Source organism: Phyllostomus hastatus, unplaced genomic scaffold (genome assembly GCF_019186645.2).
Source record: "Phyllostomus hastatus isolate PE091 unplaced genomic scaffold, TTU_PhHast_1.1 phas_scaffold_345, whole genome shotgun sequence".
NCBI classification, from domain to species: Eukaryota; Metazoa; Chordata; class Mammalia; order Chiroptera; family Phyllostomidae; genus Phyllostomus; species Phyllostomus hastatus.
In genome coordinates this window covers 18,013,918-18,039,206 of record NW_025334024.1, presented here as the reverse complement: position 1 = coordinate 18,039,206, position 25,289 = coordinate 18,013,918, and the positions used below count along the sequence as shown (strand labels likewise).

Here is a 25,289-nt window from a genome sequence, read left to right as displayed (position 1 = left end):
CAGTGACAAACACAAAGCAGTGTCTAAGTTACAGTGTGTCATACTCTTAGGGATGCTTCTATAAGCAGTATTTAATGATTCTGTTGCATGCATAATTTTTAAAGAACTGTTACCTATGACTCACTTAAAATAGAAAAATACATTTAAATCTAAACAATGGTGAGAGACTTCTTATTATCTAAGCCAATGAGACTGAGGCAACAAAATGTTTTCCCCTTTGACCTAAAACAACTTTCATCAATCTTGAGAAGTACAAATCAAAATAACCCAGCAAGACTATTTAAATTATCCTCAGAGTGCTTAGGAAAGAGACAGTTAATGGAGTAGATTCATTCATACTTTACATGCTGCAAGGGATTTTACTAATTGTAATTTCTTTTTTTGTAAAGGAAATTTTGGATTTAAATAGAACATTTTGTTGACCCTCTGGAATTTTCAATGTGGATCAAAAAATAAGAAACTTGCCCTGGCTGGCGTAGCTCAGTGGATTGAGCGCGGGCTACGAACCAAAGCATCGCAGGTTCGATTTCCAGTCAGGGCACATGCCTGGGTTGCAGGCCAAGGCCCCCAGCAACCACACATTGATGTTTCTCTTTCTCTCTCTTTCTCCCTCCCTTCCCTCTCTGAAAATAAATAAATACAATCTAAAAAAAAAAAAAGGAACTTAATAAAAACTATGCTTCATTTAAGTAGAAACAGTCACGATCTGAAAAGGTCAAAGAAACCACGCTGCCAGGGAAATGCCATCAAGGACCGAAGACCCGCTGCAGGGACACGAAGCCGGCGGGTACAGGAGCACAGCGGAGCTTTCGGGCGGGTACTTGATCGCTTTGCCACAGCACCAGCATTTTCAGTATAATGGAAGCTGCAACAGCATCCTTTGGGAATCGTGATGGAATACAAAAAAAGAGTAAGAAAAACAGAAAATTGAGATATGTTTGGTTTTCCATTAAAAGAAAACTAACAAATAAAAAATTGTTTTAAGTTTGGAAAAAGCAAAAACAAATGTACACCAAAAAAAAAGTGAACCTGACCATACAATTTGGACGTATGCAAAGCAACTTCGCAATCAGATTTTAGAAAACATCTTAATTAACAAAATGTCAAGCATTGATTTAGTGTGTGGGAACCTCAATTGAACAGCTTGGGAAATTATTCTGTCTTTCTGGGGAGGAGTTTTCACTAGGTAAGAATACGAAAATCCAAATGTCTCCCACAGTCTTCACTGCAATATAATGTCAAATAATGTTTAAAGGCTGATAATTTTTTTCTCTGACCTATGTTATTTAAGCTTAAGGGAAAATAAAAGCATATTCCTAAACAAATGTTTGATCTTCTGAAGGAATTTGTCTTATTAATCCACACCTTAAAAATGTATTTGCTTTATAAACTATTTTAATAATTTGATAAGCTATAGCTCATCACATCACAAAAAAAAATTTAATGAAAACAGTATTCCTATGTTCACATTCCTTGTATCATGAGCATTTAGAAGAATGCTTTAAATTTTGTATCTTCAAGGCATTATATTTCAAGAGTTCACACTAAAAATTGACAAATCTTCTTCCAATTAAGGAGACACACACTTGGGGTGTTTGGTCAGCTTGTGGTATTTCTGAGCAAGGTCAACAGACTTCCGTCCTTGTTGAAAGGGGAAAGACCACAAAATTAAATTCCAGTGATTTCCCATTTTCTTAACTCCACTGAAAAGATAACTTATTTCTTCTTCAGTAAAGTTTTTACGAATTTTTCTCTTTTCTGTAATTAATGAGAATTGTAGAATATATTAGTGCCTGCTGGGGGGGAAAAGTCTTCTTGAGATCCAAATAAGTGCTTAACTTATTCTAAAGATAAGAACTATATAGAGAGAAAACTTCATGCCTGGGCTATTCATCACATAGAAATCCATTTCAATTTTTAAAAACCGAGTGTCTCCTATTGTTAGATGCTATCAATGCGACTTCTTCAATAATTGTAATTTTATCATATTGTAATAATACTTGCAACATCTTTCAATCAAGAAACTCGGGAGTTTACAAACATTTGACTGTTAATTCTTTTGACAATCTTGTGAGGACAGTTAACAAACAGCTTACCTATATTACAGATACAGTCTTCCCAAAGAGCTCCATAACTTCATAGAATAGAAAAGAATATCAACACTTTAATTATCAGTCTTGATCAATACTTTTAAAGAAGGGTCTTTGGAAATTCACTTTAAAAAACAAGTTCACTACCTACATGGATGCTCAGCTTGTTAAAACAAAACGAAAGGCTGCAAAAGGGGGAAGAAAGTTTTCAACCAATTTTTTTTCATTTATTTTTTAGAGAGAGGGTAAGGGAAAGAGAAAAAAAAGGAGAAAAACATCAGTTTTTCTGATGTTTTGCCCCAACGGGGGAACCAAACCTGCAATCCAGTCATGTACCCTGACTTGGCTGCAAACCTTTCACTTTACAGGACAACACCCAACCAACTGAGGCACACTGGCCAGGGCTAATGATCTGATTTTTAGGAATACCTTCTACAATAAAAAGAATGCACTATTGGTATCTGTAAACGCAAATATCTTTGGATTATTACTAGGAAGTAGTTCTTTAAAGCTTTTTCATTCGTTGCTAATCCATGTTATCATTGTAGGTAGATACAAACAAGGAGGATTTTTTTGTTTGTTTATTCACTTAAGGCTGCTATTTATTTTAGTAGGACCTGGAAAACCCTTCGGAATCTTGCCCTTGCATGTGAAGATAGTTAGCTATTTGTCTACTTCACCTAGGACAGGAGCCACAGTTGAGATCTTTTAAAACAGAAGAGACAATCTTACCAGCAGAAAGCTGATAAAAGAAATGAAAAGAATGTCTGATTATGACTTAATGGTCTTACTTAGAATGCAAGTTCCATGAAGATGGAATTTTTGTGTTTTGCTCACTACTGTATCCCCAGGGCCTGAAACAGTGTCTAACACCGATCAATAAATAGTTGTTGAAGGAAAAAAGTTGTTATTGGTAAAAACTGGCTTAAAGCTTATCAGTGAAATTATTCCTTACTTTTGGGTCTACTAGAAAACTGCAGTTATCTTAGAACTAGGTGATTTCGGTTTCACTTGCTAAATAAATGATTTGAACTCACTGTGCCCAGTATTAGGTGGATTATTACAACATTCAGGTTATGAGGCTATGGAGCTGTTCATGTAAAGCCAATCCCCACTCTTCCACTGCAGCTGCCATCTCACTGACTCCTGCACTTAGCATCTGTACCCAATTCCCCAAAGGTCTCAAAGGTTACTGCCGCTGAGTAGTAGGCAGCCTGGAAGGAAGGAGGAGCTCTCTCTGCAGCAAGGCTCCCCTCTGTGGCTTCTTATTGGTCCTCTTGATATTGATAGGGCATTAGAAAAGAACAGGGAAAACAGACAAGAAGGCTCAGTTCTATTGACTCTTATTGTTCAAACCCCTTAGGATACCAATCCATCTCAAAAAATGCTTAGACGCTGCAATGGCCCCTTTTCAAAAGAATTGTCTAAAACTTGAGTGTAACCTATAACCAAATGAGTTGTGATGACTGTAATAAAAAAGAGAAATTTATTAAGGGTGAGGAAAATGGCAATGTATCAAATTTTCCTAGACTGCTTTTGAAAGAGATATGAGACCAGTCTAATCACTACGTCCTCAAGGTGCCTTTCTGCATTCTAAAAAAGCAGGCCCAATTATTAACTATTTGGTTTTAGCTAAAGCAATTCTAAACCACAAAAAAAGATGTATTTATGAGCTGAATGTCACAAAACATTATTTAGGATCCCTCTGTATAATCAATGTACAGCCATAATTATGTACACTTCATGAAGCTATGCAAATGATTTTACTATGTAAAGTTATTATAAAATATTTTTAGTTTTTATACATTTGCTTTTAAGATATGTTGCTAAAAATAATCTATTTTAATTTGATGCCAACTCCTTGTCAAAAACAAGATTTCCAAGTGCAACATGTTTCTATGGAAAATTACCCATTTTCTTTTTTTTTTAATTTTTACTTTTGTTGATTTTAGAGAGAGAGAGAGAGAGAGAGGAAGGGGGAGATAGAGAGAAACATCAGTTTGTTGTTCCACCCATTTGTGCATTCATTGGTTGATTCCTGTATGTGCCCTGACAGGGGTTCGAACCTGCAATCCTGGTGGATCGGGACAATGCTCCAACCAACTGAGCTACTTGACCAGGGAGAATATACCCATTTTCTAACAGTTTATACAGAAAATATTATGTTAAAAAGTGGGTTACCCTATAGTGATATTGTACTTAATTTTAATTTATATGCAGAACTTTCAACCTAGAAAGAGATCCAGATACAAAAAGTAAATTTGAAACTTCTTTCAAGGTTTTAACAGTGAAAATGGCCAAATGAAAGTATGTGGCAAAATGTTTCATAACAAGTGTGAATGTCTTTGCAATAAATAACAGAAAGGCTCTATAGATGTTACTAATTTCCAGCTTACTTTGACAAGTAAGGCACTCCACTGCTTATTGTTACTCTGCAGGTGCTAATTCCACATGAACAGAAGAAAATGGTAATGTTCTTTAAGTTTCAGTGATAAACCTGGAATGTTAACTCTGAAGTTAAATGAAATTCCTATAAATTAATTCATTATTTAAGAAGTATTTTGATTTCTAAGCAGAGCTTTAAGGTTTATACTGTCTATTCAATTTTGGTTGTTTGAAGTGCTATAGCTATGAAACAAAACTTGCAAAATCTCTCTGAAGCACTTGTGCATAGGAGAATAATTTTGTTCTTAAAATAGGAACATGATCTCGAGGACAGAACAGAGGCTTCTAAAGGAAAAACTTGCATTTGAACCCAAGCTTTGCCATTTGCCAATTCAAAGTGGCTTAAAATGGAAATAAATAATACCTACCTTACAATGTTGTTGTAAGAATTAGAGCAAATACTATATATAAAATACTTAACACATAGTAGGTACCTAATAATATTAGTTCCCTCCTGCTCCTTCCCCAGCTGGCAATGAATGGGTGAGCAAGCAACATGAGGAAGGGAAGAGGGACGCCTCCTATCTCAGGAAGTATGGTTCTCATCAGAGACAAGGATTACCATCTAAGAGCCATTAATGATGCAACAGAACAATCATTCAGCTGTTCTCTCCTTTCTGAAACTGTGGCTTATTTAAAATTAAATATATTTACTTATTCTCTTCCTTCTGAAATTTTGGCTTATTTAAAAATTAAATATATTCACTTATTCCTCCAGAGGTAGTAGGTTCATTACTGAGTTGCTGTCGTCTACGTGGGGTCAGCAGAATTTCTGAAAAATATGGAAAACATTCAGCATACTTAGCATGTCCATCTGAGTAACAGCACGTCAGCTTCATTAGCATGATATTTCCCTTCTGTTCCCCTTCTAATAGGAATCCTTAGGTGGATTAGGAACAATGTTTAAACCACCAGAGTCTAAATCTGCTCCCTGGATACATCTTAAATCACTGGTTGCTTAGACACAGATTTTCTTTTCAACATTAGTTTACCCTCTACCTTTTAACATAAGTTCTAGATTATAGTTCAGAAGGCAAAGTCATAATTATAGTTTTAAAGCTGCTGAATCAATTACTTTTGTTACAGATAAATGATTTCCTTAGTTCACTTTTATATCTGTCTTCAGCTTCCACAATGACTTTGTGACGATCACATTGGTATGGGCAAGAGTGCAAGAGCTTGCTAAAATTTCGGCTATTCAGGGATTTTCCTACTGTTATGCAACCTAAAAGAAAAGAAATTAAAGTGATGTATAGATGTTGCAAAATATCTAATAACAAACCTATGAAAGCAAATACCTTTATGATGTCAACTGAAGTGAAATCAGGAATCATAAATAAGTCAAGCAGCTCAAAGTCTTGTGAGAGATGTAAGACAACAAATACAATATAGTGAAATAAGTGTTACAATAGAGGTGTGAACAGAGTTATGATGATACAGAAAAGGAGCATCTACTTTGGCCTGGTTCTAAGCAGGAGTCACCGTTATGAAAGACAGCCAAAACAGGTAACTCTTATGCCCAGTCATGTTCTTTTAATGTCCTACTGTGGGAAATTTCCAACACATAAAAGTAAAGAAAAAAGTATAATGGACCTCTATGTATCCATCACCCAGTTCCAATAATTACTGACACATGGTCAGTCACATTTTATCTACACCTCATGTATCTGCCCTGCCCCCCCCATGTATACACCAGATTATGAAGACTGAAATTTGCATTCAAGTGTTAGTTCATCTAGCCCCGGCCAGTGTGGCTCATTTGGTCGGGGAGTCATCCTATAAACTGAAAGGCTGTGGGTTTGATTCCAGGTCAAGGCACATGCCTGGGTTGCAGGTTTGGTCCCTGGTTAGGGCATGAACAAGAGGTCTCCAGTTGGAAATGTATGAGAGGCAACTGATGCATGTTTCTCTCCCTCTCTCTCGCCCTCCCGTCCCCTCTCTCTAAAATCTATGTATATGTCCTCAAGTGAGGATAAAATAAATAAATTAATTAAATAAGTAAATAAAGTATTCAGAAGTCTCCTGTTTAAAAAAAAGTGTTAGTTCATCTTTAAATACTTCATACTGCATCTCTAATAGATATGGACTCTTCTTTTTTAAACGCATAAAACTATTATCACACCTAAGAAAAGTATGCTCAATATAATTTAATATCCAGCATTCAAATTTCCCCATCATTTCAAAACTTTGTTTTTAATTGGTTTCTTTGAATCATGAACGGAACAAGGTCCACCACCACATTCAGCCGGTATGTACTCTGCACTTCCTTTAATCCATCAAGTCTCCTCTCCTTCTCTTCCACTTGTCGTAGACACTGGGTCATTTGTACCATGGAGTTTCCCAAAAGCTGGGTTTTGCTGACTATATCCTAGTTGTATCCTTTAAAATGTTCCTGTGTGCCCAATAAACTAGTAATTTGATCTAGATGATTGATCAGATTCAGATTCAGTTGTTTTTAGAATTTCTCATGGTAGTATTGTATACTTCTTACTGTATCATATTAAGAGGCAAATTCTGACTATCTTTTTTTTTTTTTAAGATTTTATTTATTTTATTTTTAGAGAAAGGGGAAGGAAAGGAGAGAGGGAGAGAAACATCAGTGTGTGGTTGCCCCTCATGCGCCCCCTACTGGGGACCTGGCCCACACAAGCATGTGCCCTACTGGGAAGCAACCCAGCGACCCTTTGGATCTCAGGCCAGCTCTCAGTCCACTGAGCCACACCAGCCAGGGCTCAACTGGAACACTTTTGACCACAGGCTCACAAACTTTCTCACTTCACGACACCCTTAAGATCTTGGTGATTTTTTTTTTTACAGAACCTCTAGGCCAAAAGTAATGTCAACCATCCTGTTAGGTGCAGAACAACTTAAGTACTTATGTTCTAACAACTCAGTAGCCACTTGGAAAAATAAGATACCTAAATTGAAAGAAAAAAAAAATTTGTATTTAGTTCTGATCAATTACAATTACTTCCTAAGGGGATGTGCGCACCTACTGAATATAGCATAACTGCTCAAACCCTGGAATCACATTAGACTCTGCCATCTTCATTTCCTGTTCCACATTGATTTTCATATGGTGCTTAATTTTTATCACAACTACCACCAAAAACCCAGTTCTACCAAGACATGATATCATCAAAAAGAATGTAGTGCAATCTAATGTTGAAACTGTGAACTACTTTGAGCTAGTAGTTCATGTAGTGTCCAAAAGATATTGACTATTTTGTGGTTCACTTACAAAATTTAAAAGTGTGTAGTGCCCTTGAGAGTTCACTGCAGAGCCCCAGGAAGCCTGGGTGAACAGTCTGAGAACTGTAATATTAAACTATTGATAGAAGAGGATTTCAAGGAATAGAATTCAACAATGCAGAGAGTAGACAAAAAGGACTTTTTAAAAAAAATCATTGGTTTGGGGGTGGGGCAGATGAGGCTTCAGGTAACCTTTAACATAAATGTTTAGTAGAAGGGCAATAAAAGAAGCCAGATTGCAGGGAATTAAAAAGGGAATTAATACATTGAAAGAGATGAAGGGAATTAAAAAGGGAATTAATTAATACATTGATAGAGAAGGAAGCAAGAGCTGGAATCTGGTAATAAATGAGGAAAAAAGAGTAAATGAATACTTGAAGCAATAGCAAATCACACTACTGGATTTTAAGATGAGGAGAAATTAACATAGTTTAAGGTGGAACCAAAGGAGTTAATGGGAAGAAAGGGAATGAATAAAGAGACTTTACAAGTACTAAAATGGGAAGAAAAAAAGAGATGGGATTCAGATTATAGCTAGATGTCAGTTTTAGACTAATCAAGTTAAATTCTACATCCAAGACTGAAGAATTGTAATGCATATATGTTTGTTAAGTCCTCACCTGAGGACATCTTTATTTATTTTGAGAGAGAGAGGGAGAGAAACATCTATGTGTGAGAGAAACGCTGATCGCTGATTGGTTACTTCCCTTCTTCCCGTAAGCACCTCCCACCTCCCTCCAACCTGGGATCTAACCTGGGATCTAACCTGCAACCTTTTGGTGTATGGGATGACACTCGGATTACCTGACCTACCCAGCCAGGGCAAGAATAATATTTTGAGCCTAATGTGCAATAGTCTCGATTTTCTCCATAGACCACACAGTGCAAGAGTAGGAGTAAAGAGAAAATAGTGGGGTATGAAGAAGAAGAAGGGATGGAATAAGCACTATGGAGCATTTACAAATGCCCTGCAGAAATAACTATGCCTGGTCCCGGGTAGGTACTTGAAATATCACGGAATCACTTCATATATGATTCTCTAACCACTATGCTCTACACCTAAAACTAACACAAAATAATATTGAATGTAAACATTATCAAAACATTAAAAATAAAGAGCCCAGCACAAAAAGTAATGGGGCATAAAACACTAAAAATATTTATATATTTATTATAAGCATAAATCAGATATTATTTAATACTTAATGCCTATAATATGTAGAGCATAATCCAAAATACATACCTATTTACTGGCTCTCTAAAATGATAAAGAAATGTTTATCTTACTCAGTAAAGTTAAACTTATAGAGGTATTACTTGTGACAAAAAGAGAATAGTAAGATAATTTAAAAAGTATTACCTATGTTGATTCATAAAAACAAATACTGGGAACACAGGATGATACAGACAGAAAAGGTAATATTTTGAATGTTTCATGGTACTCCAAGTGGTTAATTTTCCAAAAGAAGTCAAGTTAAAATCATACTGGCAGAGCTTTTAAAAATTCTATTTAACTAATATCAGATAAAACTTTAATTTTGAAATAACTTTAATTTTAAAATATTTACCTGAGCACCTATACTTGGGTATTTTGAAAGATTTGTCAGCTGATAGAGAATTGATTACTTCTTTATTTATTATATCTGAACATAATGTAAATGGATCTAGAAAAAAATAAAAATGCAAGATTTTTTTTAATGAAGTAAAGGACCTGATATTTACAAGATTTATTCATTATCAAGATTTTCATAAATTTTAGCCCAGAATTATACATCTAGTCATCCTGATGAACAAAAACATTCTGGATTATCAATAAAAGTTGACTGAGTATTATACCAGAAAGAGAGTCAGAGGTGTGGCTTATATGTTAAAAGGCAGATATACAATATACATTTTTAGCTATGTTAGTCACCTAAATAAGTGTTTTCTTTAAAAAATCAAAGAAAAAAACATTTTAATCATACCTGTTTCTGGTAACTGCTGCTTTCTATTTTTGACAGTAGGATTTGGATGTTTAAAAACATGGTTGCTAAAAGAAAACAGACCAGATTATTAAAAGTAAACACACTGTTTGGTGTGTGTACAAATGTTTCCGTAGGCGATGGTGTGATTCTGAGTGCCTGTCAGGCAGACAGAACTGGAGCCAGGATCTACCAAAATCTACCAAACTTTGCCAAATAATCTTGCTTCTAAAAGTAGAGTTGCACAAGACTACAGAGGGCAATAATATTGATGCCAATGGAAACATGGAAGAAAAGTTATAAAAGGAACAAATGAGAGCCAAAAAAAAAAAGGAACTGAGTGGGCCGGAGGGCAACGGAAGGCTGGCCCAAGAACATATCTCCCTACTTCCCATTTCCATATCCCTGAGGTATCAATTCAAATTAACATCGAGTATGGTTTTAAAAAGGAAAAAAGGAGTGGCAATGATACAGTCCATTTTTCTAACACTTAGTTTACCCTGCAGCCTTCCCAAACACAGCAGCTTCCTCTTGAGTCCCCTTTCTAGCCCAGTAACCTTCAGAAGAGCAGAATACAAGAAAGGGTTTAAGAAGAAAAGCTACAATCCCAGGTACAGCCCCACAAGCTACCATATCTTGCAGTGTAAAATGTGCACTTTTTGCCCAAATTTCTGAGGGAAAACTAAGGATGCGCATTATCCATGGGTAGTACTAATTCCCTATCTATATAAATGTTTTTAATTCATTTATTTATGCTTGTACATTAAAAGTGTAACTCTCGAAAGCAATAATGATATCTGTATGCAAAAAATAATATCCTGGAATATAATAATCGGTTTTGTTTCTAAATATAAGTAACGAAAAAATTGAATTAAAAAATTAAAATGGGAGATTTTTTTCCCCTGAAGGTTTGGGCCAAAACGTGGGTGCACACTATACAGAGAAGTGCATTATTATACACCAAAAAATACGGTCCTTGTGAGGCAGAAAGGACAAGTCCTGGAGGGAAGGTGGGGGAACAAAGGAAAAGGCAAGCCTAAGGCAGATTTTCATCACACCTTACTCCCTTTCAACAAACTAAACTTACAAACTGGTTCTTGCCGTATTGCTGATAGATTATCTGTATATGCGTTGTTACTTAAGGTATAGATAGGGTTTCACTTTCAGTTTTCCGACTAACCTTTCTAAAATTCAAATCTGATCATGTCACTCAGTTTAAAATTGTTAGTGGCTCTCTACACTCTGTGAGTTAAAACCGAAAATCCTGAGTGTAACACGTAAGGCCCCAGATGAACTGGCCCGTACTTTCCCGCCCAGACTCCTTCCCTGACATTTCCTACTTTAGGCTCCGCCCAAGACCATGTTGTATCACTTCTATATCCCAGCGCTTAACAGTGTGGCACACAGTACTGCACAAAAAAATCTGTGGAGTAAGTGACAAAAAATTAGAAACAATTATTAAACTATACCTTGATTGAGAAACAAAATCTTTTTTTTCAAAAGTTTCTTTATGTGAGTCTTGATTGCAGCTTGAATTGGCTCTACACAAAGTCTTATTTTGTCTGCTCTCCCTGTAACAAGCATTAACTGGATTTGTACTCGTTACCAGGGTCTTCATTTGGTCATCACTTGTACATGCTTTAGAAGTGAATCCACGAGATGCATAACTCTGAAGCTTTCTAGACTGGTTTGCATCCGTATCTTCTGCTTTGGGATCTCCACCAATACCATCTGTATGGAGGTGTTTCAATGTATGTTGAGTACTTATGTTCATAAATGAAACATTATCCTTATCTTTTTCTCTTTGTATTTTTTCCTATAATGTAAAAATGACAAGTAAATAATTTCAAGACAATCCATTTGCTGTGTAATCCAATTTACACTCCTTTTAAATAACTTAAAGGAAAAGTTTATGGTTGTCAATAGAATATAATGATAAAAAGGCAGTTTACATAAGAAAGAAAAGGAAATTTATTAAATAAATTATTTGGAAACAACAGGATAGCCATCTGGGGAAAAAATAAATGAATCCATATCTTACAATTTATACAAAAATAAAATCTAAATGAACTAAATATTGATATATTAAAATAAAATTATATATATTCTAAAAGAAAACATGACATTTTAATATTCTCAAGAGGAGGAAGACCTTTCTATTACACAAAATCAATAAATCATAAAAAACTAGTATATTTTACCACATAAAAGTTTTCTTAAAGTTCTGCTAGAGACCAAGAATAATATAAGGTGTGTATGTCAGGTGGCGGGGGGGGTCTCAGAGGAAAACGGGGCCAGAAGCAAAACCAAATAGTAATCTAGACACCTAGAAAGAATATACATAAGTCATCTTGGGCTACAGCATATTTTTTCTACTACTGTTTACAAAAATCTACTACAATGAAGTATGAAAAAGATCAACATTAGTGTAGAAAAATAGGCAAAAAAGATGAACAGTTCACAGAGAAGGAAATATAAATAGCTCTTAAACATGAAAAAGGGCTCCATCCCACTCACATAGAAAGATAAACAAACATTAAAGCTGCACCGAGGTAGCTTTCATCCGTGACATTGGCAAAAGATCACAAGCGTATGGAGAAACACTCCAGTACATTACAGGTGGGAATACAAATTGGTAAACCTCTATGAAGAAACACTTTTACGTGTACAAATTATTAATGTTATTAACTGCAGCATTGTTTGTAATAGCTAAAAGTGACCTTCCAGGTAAAGATGATGAATTTAACACCTATACTTATTTTTGGTGCTTCCAAAAAAACCAATTAGAACAGTTTTTCAAAAAGGCAAAAACCCAGAAGGACAGGAGAAATGCAAGGACTAAAGGCAACAAGACTTTGGAAATTGGAAAGCAGGTGAATGAGAGCCTACTTAGCAGACTTGATAAACCTGAAACCAAAGCTAACAACGGGAAAAGCCAAGAAACTACTTAAAATATGCTACCAAGCTCTCAAAAGGCTTAGGAATTTGAGGTACTAGGAATTTACTGGAGATGGTGTTAAAAGCAGGAAGAATGGATGAAAATCTCCTTAAGAAGTTAACGAGATTACTAAATCCCTACTCCTAGGTTCTCACACTTACCAGGCATTTGTCTAACACTAGAAGCTACTCTCCCTTTCTCAGGCTGAACATTTAATCTCTGGAAGGGACAAAACAAAGTCTACACACTGGAAGATTTCAAGTGTAACTAAAGGCAGAATACTATTCAAGAAACAGACTAAGCAAATATTTACTTGGTGAATACTAATCTTCCTCATTTTGATTCCTGAACACTGACTACGAATCCCCAGGCAGGAGATTACACTTTGGAGGTTCTTCAAATAATGACCCACTTAATCCTACGAGAATTCACGGTCAACAGATTTCCAAGGAGACTTTTAGCATCTGACCCTTAAATACGACCAGCAACCTAAGATCACCAGAAATCTGAATAAAGCTAGAGACAAAAAGAAAAAAGAAATAAGACTAAGATAATTTAAAGGGTACACAAAAGAGGCTTTGGTAACTAAAAATATGATCTTTTACCCTCCAACCTATGTATTTGAAAAATACTTCAAAAAAGTTCTATATTCTTTGAATTCAAAGAAACCAACCTCATTTTCTTCTCTTTCCAGCTGTTCTATTCTGTGAAGAATTTCCTTTGCTCTCTTCCAGTATTCTTCAATATTCTTCTCTTTCCTATTTATGTCTTTTAATTGTTCTGCTTCATTTTCATCAGAAGGTTTTTCTCTTAGAGATAATTTCTCAGCTTTGTAATATGGAAAAAAATAGTGAGTTTATCGATTACTAGCAACGTTGTTTTAATACTTTAAATAAGAACGACTTCATAGCCCACACCTCTCTCTCTAAATGTTGCCCTTTTACACTGTCTCAGCTTCCTGAGTGGAAGCAGCTTCTTCCTATAATTTTTTCAATTTTCTTTTCACTTGTTGTGGCAACAATTTTTCTTCCACAAAGACCAAAATCCTATTCACAGCCACTCTCCTTGGTGCTCCAGCCAAATTGGCTATCAGTTCCTTCAATGCACCCGTCTCCTTCCCATCACTGGGCTTTTGTGCCTCACTGTTGCTCACCCCTCAGATACTCGCCCATAAAAAATTCCCTTCTTTTCACCTAATTAACTCTCTACATTCAGATCTGAGCCTAAGAATCATTTCCTCCTGGAGCCTTTTCTGTTCTACGTCTAGGTCATAGTCCTCTGTTACACAACTCTAATATCTGTGCCCCACCCCTTCTAAACTCAGGTTAATTTCTAATAATACACTCATTTTGGACACTACTCAATTACTATCTATCTCTCTAATTAAACTAAGTTCTCTGAGTGCACAGACTGTTTCTTATCACTATATTCTTAAAGCCTAGCACAGTGCCTGCTAAATAACTGGCAGACATTTTTAAATAATTAAGTAAATACTTCATATTATGATTTGATCGTGTTGCCCGGAGCCCTCAAATTTAAGTCTTACAACTAAATTTGTCCACACTGGATAAAACATGTGAATTATCTATACTGTTGCTCTCTTCCTTAGGGGTTTTTTATATGCCGAAACACTGCAGTCGTCACGTCCAAACCGCACACTCTGCTCCTCAGGGGCAAGGGGAGCCTGGGGGCTGAAGGGGCTTGGCTCCGCTGAGCACATACAAATTCCCCTTCATAAACTCTGGTGGGTTATTTTTTTAAATAACAGTAAACTTACTAATTTTTTTGCAGTTGAAAAGCACAAAAGTGGCAGCTTTGTTCAGTTCCTCATTCTGAGATTCAGTTAAGGCCTGTATCATGAGTGGAAGCCCATTGTTTTTGAAAAGCTCATACTGATTTTCCTCTGGAAAAGATATAAAAAAATTAGAGTGGAAGATAGTTATTTTACGATAAATTACCTACATTAGGTCAGAGTTTTTCCTTATGATAACTATGAACATAGTTCAAATTAGAGAAAAACAAATCACTTTAAAAGTATATTCAATTAGGAAATAATTGCCTCATGTAAAACACATAAGGCTCGTAAGTAATGGTCTCTGAAATACAGCCAGAGGAGTATCATGCCTCATAAGCGTAAACAAATGCCCTCATATGGTTTTTAAAAAGGTATAGTTCTCAATAAAACCTCAATAAAAAATTTAAAAAATTACAAAGCATATTAAATCCTAAATTTTACAGAAGTTGAGACAGAATAAAGAAATAAACCAATGGCGTGAATGGAAATGAGGAAAGAAGGAGAGCAGAAGGAGCGAGAGAGCAAAGGGAAGAGGGTGGAAAAGGGAGCCAAGAATGGAGACTGGAAGGAGAGAGAGGGAGAAAGGAAAGAGGAGAGAGCTGGAAAGGAGAAGGAGAGTGGACAGAGGGAGAAGGGAAGGAGAATGAAGAGGGGGAGGAAAATGGAAGTGAGGAGAAAAAAGAGGTGAGGATGATAGGTAGAAAAAGACAAGACAGAACTTTTAAAGGTTTTCAGCAAAAGAGGACACGATCAGATCTGTGTGGCAGTGTCAGGAGCGGACTGAAAAGCGGAGACGGAAGGGAACGGGGCGGGGGGGGGGGGGGCAATCTCCTGCATCACATGGACGAAAGATGTGAAGGGGCTGCGGGCCTTGGGAGCGCAGCACTGAAACTGGGCAGACAGGCACATACAGAGGGGTCAGCGGAAATAGAACCACAGGTTCAGGGACGGACTCAACACCATGGATTAAGAAAGAAAAAGAACAAAATTACTGGTTTGGAGCCTGAATGACTGGGAGAAAGGCAGTATTTTTAAGTCTTTCACATGACTAAAAGGAACCAAAAGCAAAAGTATACTTCCACTTCACTGTTGTAATAAGCATACTAAGTAAATCCAGTATTTACCACAAGCCTCTGTGCAATGACCAAGAGTAAGAATGATGCTAAATTTGTCTCCTGAATCCAGACTTTCATGAAGCAGTAATGCCAGAAGTTTTGAAACAATGTGATATTTGGATAGTACTTCCCCAAAAGTAGCTATTAGTATAGAAAATAGAAAAAAAAAGGTAAGTATAAACTTAAAACATTTAACTATACATATACATATCTTACTATTTTTCAGATCTTATCCTAAGAGAATGATCTTATATACCTATATATCTAATATCTATGTGTGTACATATGAATAAATATACACAAATGCATTGCAATGAGGGTGGCTTATATACAGCCCTCGTTAATCCCTCTTCTCATATTAAATACATTTTACTAAAGCAAATTTTTAAAAGAATGGGTTTCTTAATTATCCTACATAATGTTGGTAATATGAAGCATTCCTAAAAGCTGAATACGCTTATTCTCACTTTATATACCTCTTCTTATCTAGACTGGACAGTAAAGACATCCCTATGCAACAAATTCCTGCCTGTCAATGAAATACACTAACTGGCCATGATTCCACTGATGTTATGCAGTGAATCACACCTCAAGCTGAAAAGTGACAAAATTCAAGAAGTCTGCCATTTTAAACTACACTTCTCACAGTATTTTGAACAGAGTTCACCAAGAGTCTAATAATATTTATATCAATAATAAGGTTGTGAATTTCTCAAGGGACTATATTTAATCATTTTCGCAACTCTAGAACTCACATAGAGCCCTACTCATAGTAGGCCTTCAGTAACTGATTTTTTAAAAATCTACTTATTTTTCGGTTATTGAGTCGCTTATTACAAAATTTACAGATTATCACTCCTCAGTGTTTGTACAAATGAGGGGCAGCAACGGGTTCAACTCTGGTTCTGCCATTCACTAGTCATGGCTGGGTAAGTCAGACTTCATGCTTATCAGAAAGAGACATACCTTAATTCTTTATATAGTTTTTCAAAAATCTATAGATAGGGTTTTCCATTCCTTCTGTCTCAAAAACATCCCTTGATTTCTCGACTAAACACTTTAATTTAATGCCACTTTTTAAGTGAAACAAAGGATTAGAGATGATAGAATCTATTATTAGACTTGAAGTGAGAAGACCTAGATTTGAACCTTAGGGAAGTCATAACCTCTGTGGGATAATGAGGATTAGACTAGACAATACATGTTAGTGTTCAAGCTACCATCTGAACACTCACCATGTTGAACTCAAACAAAATGCAACTGGAGAAAAACGACCATGCGTTTTTACTCACGATTATCAGCAATACATGCATCCACTGTCTTTGTCACCACCACAGCAAGCTTAGCACTGGAAAGAGTCTTGTGTGAATCAGATTCCAGTTGCACAAGAACTTGAGACAACACATCCAGTCCACCCACAGATATGAAGTATTTCTGAACAAATGCTTAAGAAATAAGTTAGAACTATTAATACTGCAAACAAAACAACTGTATGGTTTCATTCAATCCATCTGAACTAAATAAAACATTAACTTTTTCAAATAGTTGTCCCTCTATATCTATAAGTGATTGGTTATAGAAACCCCCTCTGCCACTCCACCCCTCCCTCAGATGCCAAAATTCTCAGATACTGAAGTCTCTTACATAAAATGGATTAGTATTTTCATATAACTTATGCATATTCTCCCATATACTTTAAATAATCTCTAGGTTACTTATAGTACCTAATACAATGTAGATGATATAAAAATAGTTATTGTACTCTATTGCTTAGGGAATAATGACAAGGAAAAAGTCTGTACATGTTCAGTACAGATGCAGTCATTGTGGGCTTATCTACACAGTACACATCAGTAACAAAAGAACTTTATTTTTTAAATATTTTCTTTTTTTTTTTTTTTTGCCCTGGCTGGCGTAGCTCAGTGGATTGAGCGTGGGCTGCAAACCAAAGCATTGCAGGTTCGATTCCCAGTCAGGGCACATGCCTGGGTTGCAGGCCACGACCCCCAGCAACTGCACATTGGTGTTTCTCTCTCTCCCTCTCTTTCTCCCTCCCTTCCCTCTCTAAAAATAAATAAATAAAATCTTTGGGAAAAAATAAAAAATAAAAGTCATATTAAATGTTACTATTATAAAAATATATATATATTTTTTTTATTTTTTATTTTTTTATTGCCTGTAGAGAGAGAGGAAGGAAGAGAGAAAGAAACATCAATTTGCTGTTCCACTTATTTATGTATTCACTGGTTAGATTACTTCCTTATGTATAGTACGGTGTTTTTTTTTCTTGTGTGTTAGGTATCTGTTTTGCTTCCTTTAGCAAGAACTGGTACATATTACAAGAACGACAATATTAAACTGAAATCCTCCCATGGAAAAGCTATAAAGAATAGATTCACTGACCTAGGTTGGTACTCTAATTAGCAAGTTGCCTATTTTCTGAATTTCAATACAACTCATTCCTCAGATTGCTTTACTCCACAAACAGCAAAGTAATTTAACAGTTCCAAAAGAATACATGTTTCATCCATCTTATTCAAGCCTAATTCTTTTACTTCTTGGAGCATAAAATTATAATATATTGAGAGTCATGACAACTACTCCAAGCAAAGAATCTATGACATATATTTTAAAAGTCTGAATTCTTTTGTTTCCCTGATGAACATGATTCTGATCAGAAAGTATCCATGAGTTTGTACATTCCATAGTCTCTACAGCTCCTGTTCCAGCAATGTGCTTAGAACAGAGGGATATAAGGGCTAGTGATAATAATTCTGCTGTAAACCTTCTTCCCCAGTCTACCTAGTACCACAAATTGAGCCACGATATTTTAAACACAAAAATTGTTTGTGTTGATCTTAAAACACAAAGATCTTAATCTAAAAAAAAAAATCATGTTCAGAATTTTCTACATCTGAGAAAGTAACTGTTAGGAAATGTTATTTAAGGATAAATAAACATTTTCAATATTAAAGAGACTCCAAAACAGGATTCTTTACTACAAAGTATTTTCATTTTTAAAAACTTGGGGGAAAAAAAGCACCAAACAAAAGAGAAACGGACTCATAGAAACAGAGAATAGACTGATGACTACCAGAGGGCAGTGCGATTGGGGGACTGGGTGAAAAAGGTGAAGGGATTGAGAGATACAGGTTTGTATTTCCTTCATTCCTCTATTTTCCTTTTCATACCTCTTAAGATCTATAGTGATGTCACCTTTTATTACCGATATTGTAATTTGGGCCTTCTTTCTTTAATTCGTGGTTAGTCTGGCTAAAGGATCCATTTTACTGATCTTCTTCCAAAGAACTAGCTTTTGGTTTCATTGACTTTTCTCTATTGTTTTTTTTTTTTTAATTTCATTGATTTCTGATCTCTTTCTCATTTCCTTCTTTGTGCTTACTTTGAGTTTAATTTGTTTCCTAATTTTTTAGGCGGAAACTAAAATAATTAATCTGAGATTTTCTCCTTTCTTTATGCAAGCATTAATGCATAAAGAATTTTCCCTCTAAAGAAATGCATATAAATTTCCCTCTAAACACTGATTTTGCAGCATCCCACATTTTTTTAATGTTTTTCAGTTGTCTTTTAGTTAAAAATATTTCTAATTTCCTTTTTAATTATTTATTCTTTGACTTAAAAGTTTGTGTTTTTTTGTTTTGATTTCATTTTTTTTAGTTCTGGGTTGTTTAATTTCCAGATATTTGGGACTTTTCTAGATGTTTTATTTTTATTTATAATTTAATTCTATGCAGCCACAGAAAACATTCTGAGGGTTTTTAGTTTTGCTTTGTAGAGATATCTGGAGAGATTCAAAACTATGCTACCACAATCATCTTCCCAATACCTTCCTAACAGATCTACTTTTATGATTTTCCTATCTGTAATAGTCCAAATGCATCCAAAATGACCCAACTTATTGGAATAAAATTAATCCATTAATTCAATTAATTCAATAGGTTGCTATTATGCTTTGAAATAATGTCTTCAAGTATAACTTAGAAAATAATGAATACATACTATTATTTGCAAGAGTGAGTCCAATAAATGAACAAATAGGACGAATTATTTCAGGTATCATGCAATTTATTAGCCAGTCATTAGCATGTTGAAAAAGTGAACAGCAAAGCATTTGATTTTCATCTGAAAGAAGGCAAAGTTAATCATATTTTAATATATTTGGAAAATATCAATTTTTTACCTTTATTTTTTATATTTAAATATTTGAAATAATTACCATTTTGAGGATTGTTGACACAGACACACAGGGTACTGCACACTGATGACCACAACTGGTAACTCTGGAAAACACTTTTATCCAACAAATTCAACTCATAATTTGAAAGAACTGTCCTATTAGGTTAGAAAGACAAGGAAGTAAATTAATACAAATGCGTTAAGGTCTTCAGTAATAAATAATTAGTAACAAGAAATTTATATTTGCTTACCTGAACAACTGTGACAGAACTTGAATACAACCTGTTTCTCTCACAAGCGTTTGTCCAGTCCCTTAAAAGAATAGCCACACATTGCATCTATATGACTTTTGTTTATAAATAATTTTGCAGAAATGGAAAATATTTAAGTAGTATTTTGATAAGTAATGTTTAATTACTGTAAAGTGTAACAGATTTATAGTGGATAAAATCTGATCAACATTGTGGGAAATATATTACTTAAGCTTAGAGAATGACAGCACTCAAATTTCTTCTAAAAATTACAAAACACCTATTTTAAATGGTTCTGTGTTACAATAACAAAGTATGCTCCAAAATTTAAAAAAATTTCAAAATAGAGCCCTGACTAGCATGGCTCAGTGTTTTGGGTATTGTCCCAAAAACTGAAAGGTCACAGGTTCGACACATTGCACATGGATGTTTCTCTTCCTCTCCCTCTCCTTCCCTTCCCCTCTCTCTAAAAATGAATAAAATCTTTAAAACAAAAATGATTCCAAATAGAAAAAATAAAATCTAAAAGTATTTTAAATGTTTACAAAATTTCTAACAGTTTGAAAATGTAAATAAAGTGATGTTAAAAAATAACCTTAACCTGAGCAGTAGGTGTACAGGTACACACTATAATATCTTTGCAACTTTTCTGTAAATCTAAAATTATTACAAAATAAAAACTGAAGCCCTGCTGGTGTGGCTCAGTGGATTGAGAACTGGCCTGTGACTGAAAGGTCGCTGGTTCAATTCCCAGCGAGGACACATGCCTGGCTGTGGGCCAAGTCCCCAGTTGGGGGAGTACAAGAGGCGACCGATCTATGTTTCTCTCACATTGATGTTTCTCTCCCTCTTTCTTCCTTCCTTCCCCTCTCTCTAAAAATGAATAAATAAAATCTTAAAAAAAAAAGAAAAATCAACCAACCTAATTCATTAAATGCCTGTCTTTTGCTCTTAAAGCTGTTTCTTTTCATTGTTAGTTAAATAATACAAATCACTTTGCTATTTGTTAAAATTAATAAATATCGATTAATTAAATACATGCTATTAATTCTTTCTTAAAGCTAGTAGCTCTCAGAAGTTAGTAAGAACAAAATAAATTGATATAAAAACCAGAATAAAAGGATTAATAATGACTATTCTGATGTATTGTTTTTAAAAAATGTTGAATGTACTTACTATTATTTGAAACTAGAACCAAAATAACGTAGACAGACATTCTTTTCAAATTTGTGTTTGAATCATTATTGGATAAGAAACAAATTAAGTCTTCAAACAATTCTGAAGTACACAAAGTCTGCTGACAGTAAACTGAAATATAAAAATACAATTTTAATTGCTATGCATAGCACAAATCAGGTATCATTTCACTGACATTTATTAATCATATAACAAAATTTTTGACAGACTGGTATGTGCCTATTCAATTAGCAGACCGAGGGAGCAATACCTTAATTAGAAATATTTGATGTAGGCCCCAAAAAATGTATTGCAATCTTCTAGAATTTTCAATAAAAACCTAAACAAAAAATTAAAATGTGACAAAAAAATTTAAGATGTGTAAATAACAACTCAGTGAGAGAAAAATTTAAGAAAAGTCAGAAGCCTGCTTTAGAAAACAGAGGGACAAACGATACTTATACTATTTCTTAAGACTATTCTAGAACTAAAAATATCTTTCCAAAAAGCAAAAATAATACCTACATGACAGTAGGAAGTTTTCTGTAATAATCACACAATAAACAATTAAAAAAAAATGAACACAGGGATATAATATTTTATCCCGTGTCTAAAACTAGCTATTGGACTCCTTCTCTCAAAGGCAAGGACGATGTCTTATTTATCCCCAATGCCTAGCACACAGCTTGATTCTTAACAAGTAATGAAGAAATATTTAATGGATAAAAACATAAGAATATAAAGTTGTTTAACAAATTGATGGTTTAGATTCAACTTCATTTCAGGTATACTACAGAAAAGTGTTTTTGCCAACATGAATTTGTATATCAGAGTATATCCATATGCAAGGTAGTATTTGTAAGTTATCTTCATCTTTTCATTCAGATACTTCTATATATAGACAATGAACAAAATACAAAAACCAGTTGTAGACCCACCTAATGAAAATTGATTGTGATGATGGTACTACTTCAAACTGATGTGAAAAAAAAAAAACTACTTTTTAATAAGAAGTGTTAGGATAGCTGGATTGCCATTTTATTTTTTTAAAAAAGATAAACAAGCTATTCATCATACCTCAGGAAAATTCAAAAAGGATAAAAAATGTAAATGTAAAAAAAGAAAAAATAATAGAAGTACCAAGAAAATGTGGGTAGATTCCCCCATAACCTGGAACTATGGAAAACTTTCCTATGGTTTAAAATACAGAAGCAAAAAAGGGAAAAAAGGATGAATCTTATTTTCATCAAAATAAAAAACTTATGCATGGTAGTAAAACATAAAGTGAAAAAAATGTTTCCAACTAACACCAAGGAGCATGGTGAAAGATTTTGAAATGGATGAAAATGATTACTGAATGTCCTATCTAGCACACCCTTCTAGATTATCTGTGCCTTTCATTGTCTTTGAACTATTTTGCAACTCTGTAAATTAAAAAAAAAAACAAAACAAAACCCTGATAGTAATGCAAGTTACTCTTGTCAACAGAAATGCAAAACATTTTGGACAGTAGAATGCAATCAGTTATTTCCATGCAGATATTGACTAGTTGTGTGCCTATTTATAAATCTATTTCAGCATTCCTAAATGCCTATACTGGTTTTCGCTATTGCCTTTAAAACACTTGTAACATTTTACTGATTCCTTCATTAGTTAATAAGTTAAATACAATCTTTGGCATACATTAATTTAAATAAATAAATTAAAAACCTGGATAAAACTATCCAAACACATAAAAAATTTAATTTTAAAATTAAGTTAGTAATTTGTTAAAGAATAACACAATGCTTGAAGGATAATAAAATAAAGTTGTTAAATTTTACCATTTTTTTCTGCAACAGTTCCTAATGTATATAAGGATGCTTCTTTTACCATGTTATGTTCACTTGACTTTGCAAGATCTTTTACAAACACCAAACCACCAATTTCCCGAAAATATAAACCTGCATTACCTATAGGACGTGCAGACAAAAAAAAAAATAGAAACGGTATTTGTTATGATTATTCTTTTAAGAATAAAATAAATCACATGAACATAGTAACATAACAGGTAGAACAACTGACTGGAAGAGAAAGAACTATTCAGATTTCATGTCACAATTCTAAAGAGTTAGAATCATAGATGACAGTTCATTATCATGCCTTACTGTTTTGTTGACAAATTGAATGAATAGTGACCAAAGCTTCCTTTTGGGAAACAGGGTTGTCCATTTGATACTTCAGACACTCCAATAGTAAGTTCAGGTCAGTCTTCATTTCTAAAAAACAAAAATCCCATTATTTTAAACCAAACATTTCTTTTCAAAAAGTAATCATTTAAATTTCACTTTCTAAATATATATCTTTATGTTCACTTTTAAAATAAGTATGCATTACTTTTATAGTCTAACAAACAATAAAGAAATATAAAAGAAATGTTTCTTAAAAGAACTTGAATGTCTTAAAGTTATTTGATCTTCCCCTTTCATGAAAAATAGGAATAGAAAATCCAAATATTATATACAACTCCATACCTATAAATTCAATGACTTAGGTGAAATGGACAAAATCCTTTTAAGATACAAGTTACTAAAACTCACCCAAGAAGAAAGAGATAACTTAAGTAGTCATATCTATGAAGAGCATTAAAACCAGAGTTAAAAGCCTTTCTATAAAGAAAACTCCAGGTTCAATTCAGATGCCTCATTTGTAAATTCTTCCAAATATTTAAGGAAGAAATGATATTGATTCTCTACAAACTGTGAACATTTGACACTGATGCTTTCAATCAATCTTGCTCACAAAACATTCTTCTAATGTTACCTGGCTATCATGTAAAGACCCTAATGTTTCTCAGTACCTAAACTATTTCACAAGCTATGCTTGCTTACAGGAGCTAAAAAGGATTCCTGACCACAAAATGAAGAGGGCTGAGCCCCAAGACCAAAATGGCATATGCAAGAAAAGACCGTGGCCCAAAGGGCCGAGTGCAACAGAAAAACAATGACCCATGCCTAAAGAAGAATTTAATGGCTCCACATGGCAGCCTGTGAATACAGAAAGTGCCTTCCCAGTTGGGGAGAAGGTATCATTACAGCATGAGCTCACCCTGTCCATTCCTTTATCAAGGAATAAAGTTTCTGCTCTGCTTTACCAAACTCAGTCTTGGTCTATTGGCACGAACAGTATTGGGCAGAAAGACCCTGATTTGGGTTCCAGGACCTGAAGGGTTGGTAATACTAAGGCTGATTTCCAAAATACCACATTACATTCCGGACTCTCCATTCACCTCTCTGAAATGTTTTTCTCTGGTTTTCTGAGGGCCCTCTTCCTCAGCCAAACCTTTATGTGATGGTGTCCATTAAGGGGAACGCTCTTCCCCATTCTTTTCTCTTTTAATACTTCCTCTCTGGTTAATTGCCTCTATGCCCATGGATTTAATTTTCAACATTTTAAAAATAACTCTGAAATCCTCCAGGCATACTTTGATGGTAGTTCTCTCAGGTCCCCAACTGTTCCTATATCTACCCCTATTAAATCAGCTATCATATGGTATTCCAATCATCAGCATGCCTTTTCCCATTAGAATGTCAATTTCCTGAAGTGAGTGTGACAGGCACAGAGTAGGTACATGATAAGGGTTTATGTAAATTGCTAAATTATTCTTTCATTTTCTGGATTCTGTCAGATAATCTGCAGTATTTCCCACAAGTGTATAAAACTAATTGCAGACATATGGTCCATGAATTCCTCACCCTGTATTTTCTTTGTGTCCTCGTTTTCCATGCTTGTCTGCTTTCTTTTTACTTGTATTTCACCTATAAGATAAAGGTATTTTTTCAATTTAAATAAATGTTTGAAATATACAGATGATATATTATAGAATTATACACTTTTATAATTTTATTAACCAATGTCACCCCAATAAGTTTTATAATAAAAAATTGTAAAAATAAATTAAACATTTCCATCACATACATTAATACAAAAATAAGTAAATGTTTGAGAATTCCAGAATTATAAGTGCAAAGGAGCAAGGAAAGAATAGTTTTCCTGAAGCGAGAAGAGCAGGGACTGAGTCTACAACTTA

The 25,289-nt window shown here is 34.5% G+C and overlaps 1 protein-coding gene across 1 annotated transcript; it reads right to left on the bottom strand.

Moving 5' to 3' along the window:
- Nucleotides 1–1,570: 1,570 nt before the first annotated feature.
- TERB1 (telomere repeat binding bouquet formation protein 1) lies at nucleotides 1,571–24,985 on the bottom strand. The gene is made up of 17 exons (XM_045819217.1): nucleotides 24,955–24,985; nucleotides 23,368–23,478; nucleotides 23,044–23,172; nucleotides 21,221–21,352; nucleotides 20,045–20,105; nucleotides 19,834–19,949; nucleotides 19,617–19,739; nucleotides 16,889–17,041; nucleotides 15,606–15,737; nucleotides 14,464–14,589; nucleotides 13,360–13,514; nucleotides 11,218–11,564; nucleotides 9,752–9,816; nucleotides 9,356–9,451; nucleotides 5,611–5,760; nucleotides 5,242–5,307; nucleotides 1,571–1,758 (listed from the first exon to the last, which is right to left on the bottom strand). Exons 1-17 carry the CDS (start codon nucleotides 24,983–24,985, stop codon nucleotides 1,571–1,573), a joined length of 2,181 nt encoding a protein of 726 aa, XP_045675173.1.
- Between the last annotated feature and the right edge of the window lie 304 nt (nucleotides 24,986–25,289).